Raw genomic sequence first — 11,865 nt, 5'->3', positions numbered from 1 at the left:
AGTACCCTTTCCAAAAGGACTTTGCAAAGTTTCTTGTACTGAGACCCCTCTGAGCAATTTTCTAGGCTAAAACCAGCTTTCTTAAAACTTTTCTTAGAGTTCGGGGCCACGTGATACTCCGGAAGCTGGCGCTCTGTAAACCAGGGCTGCCCTGGATACTGGGGGATCCCCCCCTCCCCACGCTCACGGTGGGCCCCCGGGACGGATGGGCGTGGCTTGGGCCAGGCGGGCGGGGTGCGAGGCAGCAGAGGCGCTGGGGGCCGAGCAGAGGCTGCAGCAACGGGAGCGGAAACGAGGCTGCGCCGGACAGAGAGGATTTTAGCTGCTTCAGAGGAGGAACAGAGCAGAGGAGAAAGTTCAGAGCTCGCAGGGCAGGGGGACTTGCTCTGCGCACCCACGTGCGTGCTCTGCGACTCGGTCCAGACCTGGCGATGAGGGGTGGAGTCTGGGCGCTCGCGCTGGCACTGATGCTCTTGGCCCCCGGGCAAGGTCACCGAGGTAGGGCGTGGGCAGGCGGGCGGGAGTTGGGCCACTCCGTGCCTTCCGGGGAGGGTTCGCCCCCGAGCATCTCTAAGGAAATCCTCCTCCGGTCCTCAGCTGCGGTCCTGGGCTTTCTTCTAGGCAAAGGGTGTCTTTCCTACGTCGGTTCTCCGCAGGCGTTTTATTTTTTTCCAACCTCATCTCTTCTGCTCTGTGACCCTCTGTTAAGTTTTAATCTCATCCCTGTAACACTGATCATAGGTTGAAAAGAGATATGTGCAACTTTTGTAACTTTTAAAGTGTGATTTTTATTTTATCACCTTAATCTTATTTACAAAGATTATTCTATTAAAAAAAGGGGGGGGGAGGAGAGCGCTTGCCCACGTAAAAGTTAGAAAAGTAGAGTTCTAATCTTCTTTACCATCCTATGAATCTAATACTCTCCTTCATGTCCCTTGAATTCAACTCTCAGAAACTTTTGCAAGATCTGCCAGTTGACTTTGGAGAAAGTGGGGTCGAATTATTCGAGAAGAGTTTGACTCCAAACTGCACGGTTTCTACTTGAATCCCATCCCACTCCCGGAAATATAGAAACATTTATTTCTATCTTGGATGAGTGTTGGTTTTTCTGCATATTCATCGTATTTCTGCTTGAATCGGCTTTTTAATTCATGTCAAAGAAAACTTTTAAAAAAGTTTTAAGGAACTAGAATCATAGTACAGTGGGTCTTGTACGCTCCGAACCAGGCTCATCACTGGCATCACATGTAGTCTCCTGAGCACCGCCAGGTGTGATCCTTGAGAGCACAGAGCCAGGAGTAATCTCCCTGAGCATCACTGGGAGTGCTCCCCCACCCCTCAGTTTTTAAGATGTTTAAAATACTGTGAAGATAAAATCACTACATATCTGCTACCTCTTCCCAACTGGTTTTGTTTTAATAAGATTAGAGCATTAAAGGAAGGGTCATTTCTTCTTACATGGTAAGTTTCCATATGCTTCTTTGAGATAATTCTCATCCCTGTAAAACTGATTATAGGTTGAAAAGAGATATGTGCAACTTTTGTAACTGTTTAAGTGTGATTTTGTTTTATCACTTTAAACTTATTTACAAAGGTTAGTCTAGTCTGTTAAAAAAAAGGGGGGGAGGAGGGAAGAGAGAAAGCACTTATCCACATAAAAGTTAGAAAGGTAGGGTTTTAATCTAATCATGTTATATTCTGAAGAGGTACATCTCAACAAGCTATCTTGTTTGTGTAGTATGTGTGTACTTTGGTTTGCTTACATACTTTCTAGATGTTCATGAACAACTTTTTAAAATGCATGTATATGCACTTAATCCAATGCTTATAATTTTTTAAGTGTTTACTGTCATCACACACCCTCTTTTTCCTCTATATAGTATCTTGTAATTTCTATACTGAAGACAATTATAAACTCTTCTCAGGTTCTAAACTCAATCATGGTTAAATCAATAATTTCTTTATGAATGTAGGAGAGAGAGAGAGAGAGAGAGAGAGAGAGAGAGAGAGAGAGAGAGAGAGAAGAGGACATGAATGGAAAATGAGTTCTCATTCTTCCAAATAGCATTTCTTTTGTTTTGGGTTTTTTTATTTGTCTTTTGGGCCACATGCTGCAATGCTCAGGGGTTACTGCCAGCTCTGCATTCAGGAATCTTTCCTCCCGGGGCTCTGGGAACCATGTGAGATGCTGAGGATTGGACCTGGTTTGGCTGTGTACAAGGCAAGTGCTTATCTGCTCTTCTATCTCTTCAGCTCCCAAATATTTTTTGTAAGATAACATACAAATAACTTATTTATGGTGTATAGTACTTAGAGTTTTAGTATAACTAATGTATACCACACCTCTTTGTGTAATTTGGACGGACCCAATTATATTTCTCTTGGCATATATACCTAGGAGTAGTTATTGGATGAGATGTTTTATCATTTCAAAAGTTAAGTTTTTCATTTCCTTGGTAGCTATGGGGCTGGAGAGATTGATTAGCAGGTTGCACTTGCCTTGCAGACAGCTGACCCGGTTCAATCTCTGGCATCTCATATGGTTTTCCAAGCATTGCCAGGAGCAATTCTTGAGCACAGAATCAGGGATAAGCCCTAAGCATTGCCTGGGATGGCTCCAAAACAAAACAAAACAAAATGAAAAAAAAAAAGAAAAACTTGGGCAAACCAAAACAGCAATCAATTCTTTTGTGGCTAATGAAACTATTTGTTCCATGTGTTTATTGGGCGTTGATGCATCTTTCTTTGGGAAAATATCTATTCAGATCTTCTTCCAGTTTCCAGATTGAGCTGTATAGCATTTTTTTGTTGAGGTACATGTATTTTTTTATATTCCATAGTTCTTTTATTAGATATGTGATTTGCAATTATTTTTTTAATATTTTTTCATGTCCTATAAGAGTTTTTGCCCCCACTTTCACAATAGTGTCATTTGGAGAACTAAAGTTTTCAATTTTATATCTTTTCTTTCATTGTTTGTGTTTTCCTGTCATATCTTGGACCCACTGAAAAATCTAATGTCACAACTATTTATCCATTTTTTTCTTAAGAGTTTATAATACTTTTGAGATTATTTTTGTATTTTTATTTTGATCTGTTTTGAGTTAATTTTTAGAATGCTTCCCATGCAGAGCTTCATGACACAGGGAACACGCCTGGCAATGCTTGGCCAATCAGGCCTGTGATTCAGTGCTAGGGTTCAAAGATGCCGTGTGGTTTGGACTCTAACACGTTGGGGGATTCCTAGGCCTCGCAAATTGTGCTTGGGAGCCACTTGGGCTTCAATTGTTGATACTTGGAAGGTCTGGATATGAAACTCATGTCTAATCCCTGTGCTAGATTCCCAGAATCTTGAGTTAAATTTTTCATCTGGTATAACATTACGGTACGTTCATTCTTTTTCGTGTGGATGTCCAATTTTATAAAAATGACTTTTGAGAATTGTCCTTTCTCTCATTGAAGGTCGTCATAGACATAAAAATCAGTGATAACCATACGTTTATGGGTTTATATCTCAACACATAAATTTATTTGCCAATGTTTCTCTCCTTATGCCAGCTCTACGCTGTCTTGGTTACTGTTACTTGTAGTGAATTTTGAATTGGGGAAATATGAGTTGCTCTGTTCTTTAGTTATTTTTCTTGTTTTTAAAATTTGTTTTGACAATTCTGGGGAACAAAACCAGAGCCTCACCCATGCATGGCAAGAGCTGTTTCCCTAAACCACATAAACAACACTATTGTCTTGTTGTTTGTTTGTTTAGAGATTTATTTAGCTTTTCTGGGCCTTTGAGACTCCATGTACATCTCATAATTAGGTTTTTAACTTTTTTTTTTTTTGCTTTTTGTGTCACACCCAGCAATGTTCAGGGATTACTTTTGGCTCTGCACTCAGGAATGATGCCCGATGGTGCTCAGGTAACCACATGGAATGCCAGAGTTCAAAGCCGGGTCTACTGCATGCAAGGCAACTATACCTGCTGTGCTATTGCTCCGGCTCCAGGTTTTCAACTTCTAAGGACTTAATTGTGTCTGATAGTTGTGATCTCTATGTCAGTTTGAGGAGTGCTACCAATCAGTATTGTCTTCAGAGCTATGAATACAACTATATTTTTCTACTTACTTATCACTTTAATTTTTTTCTTCTACTTAATTAAGCAATAGCACAGTGGGTAGGGCGTTTGCCTTGCATGCAGCCAACATGGCCGACTCGAGTTCGATTCCTCTGCCCCTCTCGGGGAGCCCGGCAAGCTACCGAGAATATTTTGCACTCACGGCAAAGCTTGGCAAGCTACCCGTGATGTATTTAATATGCCAAACACAGTAACAACAAGTCTTATGATGGAGACGTTACTGGGCCCGCTCAAGCAAATCAATGAACAACGGGAGGACCCTGACAGTGACAGTGACTTAATTAAAGTGGTGTTGGTTTTCATCATCTTCTAATTTATGGAATTTTTTTTACACCTGTTCAAAAATACCTTGTCACACCATACCTAGTTTTAAAGTGCCACTAGAACACTATGTTGGACTCTAACCTACCCTTTGGTCCCTTGATTTACTCCCCTCATAAATCGTGAAGTAATGAACTCGGGGTGTGACACAATGCTAAAGAGCATGCATCGCATGCTTGAGACCTGGGTTAGGTTCTTGGTTTTTGGAGGGAAACTACATCACTAGAATCAAAGGGTTGGCATTGTGTGTTATCTTGCTTTATTTCGTTATATCTCATGTATGAGTGTGATCATCTGGAATCTGTCTCTCTCTGACTTACTTCACTTAGCATAATTCCTTCCTACTCCCTCCATGTTATCATAAATGGCAAGATTTCAAAAAATAAGTTTTTTTTTTAAAAAAACTTTTTTTCTGGAGTTTTAACCTAGTACCGATTTAACCTAGTCTCTCAAATATGCAAGGCGTGCTTAACATCAGTGAACTAAATTTCATTAATGCTGCTCAGAAAATATCTTCCCTAAACAGAATTCCCCAAATTTCCCTTATCCCATGGTCTTTTCTAGTGTCTCCAGCTAAAACACTCCTACCCACCCCATTTCTTTTCTTCTTTTTTTTTTTCAAAAAAAGACTTTGAATACAAAATTCCACAAAAACTATTCTGAAAAATTTTCACTGTTCCCTTCCTTAAAGAATACATGATCCCTCAGTAAGAGAAGCATTTTACAAGAATGAGATTAGCACTGAAAGTTATTTCGGGGGCTAGAGAGATAGTACAGCAGGTAGGGCGTTTATCTTGCACACAGATGACTAGGATTGGTTGCAGACATCCCATATTGCTCCCCACCAGTCTGCCAGGAGTGATCCCTGAATGCCAAGTCAGGAATAAAACCTGAGCACAGCCAGGTGTGGCCCCAAACCAATCAACCAAACAAGCAAGATTGCTTTAGTTTACTGAATTTCAGGACCCAGCAGAGAGAAGGTTTGGGGGAGACTTGGTTACTCTCAAAGAAAGCAGGTGAAGGAGAGAGAATAATGGCACTTTGAGATCAGGGACAGGAGAATCCTTCATAAAGCCTGTGACTCCAGATGAAAGAAACAAAATCCTGACTCAATAAGTATCAGCAATAGTGCATAATCCAACTAAATAAAAAGAAAGCCATTAAAGCACTAGTAACTGAAAAGATATGGTTTCATAATTGTGTGTTGGTTTGTTATTGTATTCATGGAAATTGCAAGTTAAGTCACCCTGGGCTTACAAAAAGAGCCTGACATTTCATATATTTTATTACTATTATTATTATTATTATTATTATTATTGAATTATCATGGGATCCAGTTATGAAGCTTTCATGGTTGAGTTTCATTTGTACAATGATTGAACACCTGTCTCTCCACCAGTGTTCATTTCCCACCACCAATGTCCCCTGTATCCCTCCCTCCCCATCCCCTGCCTCTATTGCAGACAATTTCCTTCTTTCTCTCTACTTTTGGGCATCATGGTTTGGAATACAGTTCCTGGGAGGCCATCACGTTTGGTCCTTTACATTTCAGATGGTTTTCATGTGCACTGTAAGATTAGATATCTAATTTCTATTTGGTGAGGATGTTTTAAATGAGGGCTGAGCAGTGGTATTAAAGAAAAGATATATAGCCTTCCCCCATCTTTCCATCCCAGCTCAAGAATGCTCTCCTGGGGGACACCAGCTATTGCAGAGTCCTTACCGAAATGTCCGATTTGACTCATTGCACCTCCAGCAGTCAGCCATTCAAGACCTGATATGTGACCACTCACTTGCTCCGGGATGGTACCGATTTCTCATCTTTGACAGACCTGCTGCTATGCCGACCAAATGTGTTGAGGTATGACAGCTCTCAGAGAATTGCCTGTGCTTTTGCTTCGGTATTTTTCAGGATGAGAATTGAGACGTGTTACAACCGATTTATGTTTGAGCTGAAAGAGTCTCATTTCAAGGTTGAATTAATCCAAAGGGGTATCCCCATGATCCCTATTCTCATATAAATAGTTAATGTTACATCATGAACCCCACCAAGTGTTTTTACCTACTTGATCTTAGGTTATTTTCAGAATTCTAGAATGTAGTTAATTTATTATCATTATTTCCACCATTCTGTATAGAAAACTGATTTTTACATAAAACATTTCTAAAATTACCCAGCTAGCGGTTATGTCTTAGTCATCTAGCCAAGTTGTTATCCCTAACAGCATTAAAGAACAGTAAGCTGTAAACAGTAAAATGTATATATTTTAAGCATTCCCTATTTTTCAGCTTAACAGAAGCCCCATTTTCTTACCATTAAACATATTTCAGTTGCTCAGAAATTTTTTTTTCTTTGGGGTGAGGGTCCTTTCCAAGGTACGACCAAGGGTCACTCCTGGTGATACTTGGCCAACTGGGTGGTTTAAAGGTTGGGCCCAGTTTTTGCAATGCTGCTCAAACCCAGCAGTGCTGGGGGCTACTGGGTCTACACCCTGGGGCACTTGTGGGTCTGCAGGGCTATACCTAGAAGTGCTGGGAAGGCCCTTGTTTAGCCATTGGTCTGCAGAAGGTGTGTTATGAACATTACTTATATATTGACATAGCACTGTGAAGTAGGCACTATTATATACCTAATATAAAAACAGAGGATGTATGTACATTAGTTTGCCCAAGGTCATGCAGTTAATAACTTCCTCAAGCCCTTCCTACATCATATATGGCCTATAATATTTTTTTGTTTTCCATTTCATGCAATTTTCTATCTGAAAATTATTTTGATTATTGGCTTCAAGTGAGATTTTTAACTTCAATTTTATTCTCAAATTTTACTCAATTTTTCAGCAATTTTTTTCTCCCTTGATTATTTATACATCCTGAATTATGTAATAGTTTTGTAGATGAACTGCTTACAGCTTTCTTCAAGTAATCTCCAAGGTAATTTTATTTGAATTTAGATAGACTTATCTCAGGATGCATGAACTATTTTAGGAAGTAATCTGATACAAAATTTCTGTTGTATAGAATATAACACATGGAATATAGGTTTAACTTAAATGGGATCTAACCTTAAATTTGATAAATCTGTAAAGTTGCCTTGTCTTTTATAGTATAGGTACAAGTTATTAGATTTTTATAAAAATAAAGTGAACTTAGACTTTTGTTTTCTCTGATGTCAAAAGATGAATCACTGCGGAACCCAGGCTCCTATCTGGCTGTCCCTGAAAGACTCAGAAACTCTGCCTTTGCCTGGGGAAATCAAGCATCTGACAGCTTGTGCAACGTGGCAATTTCTGTTTAGCTCTACAAAAGACTGCTGTCTCTTTCAAATCCCAGTGTCAGTAAGAAACTGTGGGAACTTTTTTGTATACTTCCTACAACCCACTCAAGGATGTATGGGATATTGTGCACAAGGTAAGAAAACATGAGTAATATATCTAAAAGCTAATTATGGAACTCTATGCATTGTTGTGCCTGCATCAGTCTCTGGATAATTTGCTTGGTTGTGTTCAGCACAGCAAAGCAGATCCCTGTAAGAGACTTGGTCAACCATTACTGCTGGAGTAAAGCTAGATTTCTGGTTTAGATTGGCCAGATTTGTTTAGAGTTTTTTCCCAACATCTTTAAGATTTTAAATCCCCAAAAGTATTTGTTAATGTTTTTTCCTTAGAAAAATTAACTACTGTTAATCCTAGAATCTTATACAAATACAAATGGATTTGCTGGTTCTTGTCTGGTGAACTGTGAAGAAGTGTTCTCTGTCCCTTTTCTCATTCCGGTCTTGTATACTTACAGTATCAGATTCCTTGTCTTTTTCCCACTGAATATAATGATTCGAAGTATTAAGCATTTCTTTCTTTTACTCTTTCCCCCTCATCTTTTTTTTTTTCTTTTTGGGTTACACCCGACGATGCTCAGGGGTTACTCCTGGCTCATGCACTCAGGAATTGCTCCTGGCAGTGCTTGGGGAACCATATGGGATGCTGGGAATCGAACCTGTGTTGGCCATGTTGGCTGCATGCAAGTCAAACGCCTTACCTGCTGTGCTATCGCTCCAGCCCCATCCCCCTCATCTTTTTCAATTAAAGGTCAGAAAAAAAAAGGTGAGGGAAAGAGCATTACAGCTAAGAAGAATAGGTGAAAGCCATCAAGGCAATGATTGTGGTAGGCTCAGAATAGTGTGAAAGGACAGAAATATTGGGTCTCAAGAAATGAAAGAGCATAACAAAATGTGAACTTGGAAGAGTAGCGGCACTCAACATCTAGGGAACCTTGTGTTTTATTTTCAGTGCCTTGTTTCCAGTTCTTCTTTGGAGAATTACCCTGAGAGAGTAATCCAGTGAATCTTCACATTGCTTAAACAGCTGTTGGGTTGCTAAACCTGGCTGAAGCACTGTGCTCAGTAAGGAACATCAGCATCTGCTCAGCTACTAGAGCAAGGAGAAAGCCAAATAATGCTCAGCTTCATTAGGTTGCCAAATTAAGTATCATCAAACATGTCTTTTTGGTATTTCTCATCATTTTTGGCATGAAAAATTTAGTTGATTTTCACAAAATTTCAAATAATAGTACCAAATACGTGTGGAAAATCCTGTGGATGTTTTGATGGGAATATATTAAAAACTTAGCTACACTACTTTAAAATGAAAATAAAACTTTCATACCAGAATGTCTTAAAATACGAAAAAGTAATTTCAGCAGAAATGTTACTGTTACAGTAAATTTTAAAGTATGATTTTAAATATTAAAAAAAATCAAAAATAATTTTAAAAAACTTAGGGCTATACTTGACTGTGCTTGGGGCTTATTCTTAGCTTTGCAATCAGGGATCATTCCTGGAAAGTATCAGGGAACAATGTGGAGTGTTGGAGATCAAACCCAAGTGGGTTGAATGCAAGGGAAGTGCCATACCTGCTATACTATCGCTCCATCCCACTATTACTCTATCCCATCATAAAATTTTTTTTAATTTACACACTAATATAGTTAAAATAGTGTTAATGTTTATGTTATTAGTAGTTTGCTTTCTCACCCCCCACCTCATAATCTGAATTTGTAATCAAAGTCAAGGGTTTGTCATTGTTTGATACTTCCTATTCCCTGTTTTATCTATAATGTCATGCCTTAAAAAAAAGTTCTGTTTTGTATTTACCACTCATTCATTTAAACTCAAATATTTAAAGATTATTTTTCTCATTCTCTGTATTCAGATTCTCTTTGTTTTATACAGGAAATTTCTGGAAATTTCTTAATGTATAAATTATACATTAGACATACACCTTAATTGTCTTCTCTGATTTTTCAATGTAAAGTGCCCTGAAATCATATTTAGAACATTAATTATGCTGCGTGGACCACAAATAAGAATGTCATTCACTCAATCTATAGGTGTTTCGTTTACTTATTTCCTAAGGCTCTGTGATAGACATTTGCTATTGTTGGTAATTGGGCCACTTTTCAATATCAAGCTGTGGTCTCCTTGAGTCTAGCTTTTTTTTCCCAAGATGAAGGTCTAGTTTTAGCTTTTTACAATCGGGCTGGAGCGATAGCACAGCAAGTAGGGCGTTCGCCTTACAAGCGGCCAACATGGCCGACCCGAGTTCGATTCCTCCGCCCCTCTCGGAGAGCCCGGCAAGCTACCTAGAGTATTTGATATGCCAGACACAGTAACAACAAAGTCTCCAATGGAGACGTTACTGGGCCCGCTTGAGCAAATCGACGATCAATGGGAGGGCCTTTACCTTTTACCTACCTTACAATTTGTATTTTAGATAGGAAAAGGAAAAAATCAGAATACAAAAGAAGGCTGTGGTGACTGAAACTTACAGCTTTAAAAGAAATTTACTTTGGACAAAGTCTCATTGTAAGTTCTTCATTTGTGTTGGCAGTTTTTTTCTTTTTTTTTTTGTTTGGTCCACACCTAGCAGTATCCAGGGCTTTCTCCTGACTCTTTGCTCAGGGATCATTATTGGTGGGGCTCAAGGGATCATACATGGTGTGAGGACACAAACCCCATGTTGGCCACATGCGAGGCAAGCACTGTTGCTTTGGTTCCTTATTAAAATTACTTCAGAAGAAAGATCATAAAACATACTTACTGAGTGCTGTTTTACTTAAACAATTTTGCTACCCTCATCCAATCACACCTTTGTGGCTATTGGGTAGACAAGAATCTGTCATAGTTAGTTACATATCAACAGCAAAAATTAAAAGGTTAGCACAGTGGTAGAGCATTCGCCTTACAAGCGGCCAACATGGCCGACCCGAGTTCAATTCCTCCACCCCTCTCGGGGAGCCCGGCAAGCTACCGAGAGTATTCGATATGCCAGACACAGTAACAACAAAGTCTCCAATGGAGACGTTACTGGGCCCGCTCTAGCAAATCGACGATCAACGGGAGGGCCTTTACCTTACCTTTTACCTTTACCTTTATTTATTTATTTATTTATTTATTTGCTTTTTGAGTCACACCCAGCATTGCACAGGGATTATTCCTGGCTCACGCACTCAGGAATTACACTTGACGGTACTCAGGGGACCATATGGGATGCTGGAAATCGAACCTCAGTCAGCCGCATGCAAGGCAAATGCCCTACCCGCTGTGCTGCTGCTCTACTCCAAAAGTTTTCACTTTAATAATTAATTTTCTTTACCATTTGAAATTTTTTTATAATATATATGTAAATATTGTTTCTACACACTTCATCTAGAGATCTAGACGCCAAATAAGAAAGAAAAAACAAGTAAGTTCAAGATTATATTGTTAATTGAAGCCATCCAAACAAAAAATATTTCCATGTGCCTTTTAATTAGAAAAAAATCATGGGAAATTATGTTTTCACATTTTTTTAATATTTCTACTTAACAAACTAATTAGATCTTTATGATGTCAAGAGGAATTATTTCAATTGAATCTTGGCTATGAGAAATTAAGATGTTTGCCCTAAACTCTATAGCACTCCATAACAAAACCCATTATTATAACAAATCAGCAAATGAGAATATAAAACATACTCATTTTTAAAAATGATATAACAAAAGTCTAAAAGTTGCACTAGGTCAAATGAAAACAAAAACAAAAGTAAAAGTAAAGTAAAGTAAAGTAAAGTAAAGGCCCTCCCGTTGATCATCGATTTGCTCGAGCGGGCCCAGTAACGTCTCCATTGGAGACTTTGTTGATACTGTGTCTGGCATATGGAATACTCTCGGTAGCTTGCCGGGCTCTCTGAGAGGGGCGGAGGAATTGAACTCGGGTTGGCCATGTGGGCTGCGTGCAAGGCAAACGCCCTACCCGCTGTGCTAAAAGTACAAGTAAGTCCTGAAATATCAGTAGTAAACTATATATGCTATAAATATTCTAAGTGAAAGAAAAGCAGGACATTACTAAAAGTGGCCGAGAAAACCAGTTTTGGGGA

General features: G+C 39.1%; 1 protein-coding gene across 1 annotated transcript in view; it reads left to right on the top strand.

Moving 5' to 3' along the window:
• The first annotated feature begins 431 nt into the window (after positions 1–431).
• The window catches only part of VWDE (von Willebrand factor D and EGF domains), a 70,144-nt gene continuing 58,710 nt past the window's right edge, over positions 432–11,865 (top strand). The window contains exons 1-3 of the mRNA XM_056118564.1: positions 432–489; positions 6,130–6,314; positions 7,633–7,864. Of these exons, the coding sequence (XP_055974539.1) occupies positions 432–489; positions 6,130–6,314; positions 7,633–7,864 (475 nt within the window). The remainder of the gene's footprint in view (positions 490–6,129; positions 6,315–7,632; positions 7,865–11,865) is intronic.

This window comes from Sorex fumeus, unplaced genomic scaffold (genome assembly GCF_029834395.1).
Source record: "Sorex fumeus unplaced genomic scaffold, SorFum_2.1 ptg000037l, whole genome shotgun sequence".
Classification (NCBI taxonomy): Eukaryota; Metazoa; Chordata; class Mammalia; order Eulipotyphla; family Soricidae; genus Sorex; species Sorex fumeus.
Note: the sequence above shows the minus strand (reverse complement) of the source record. Positions and strands in the feature narration are given on the sequence as shown.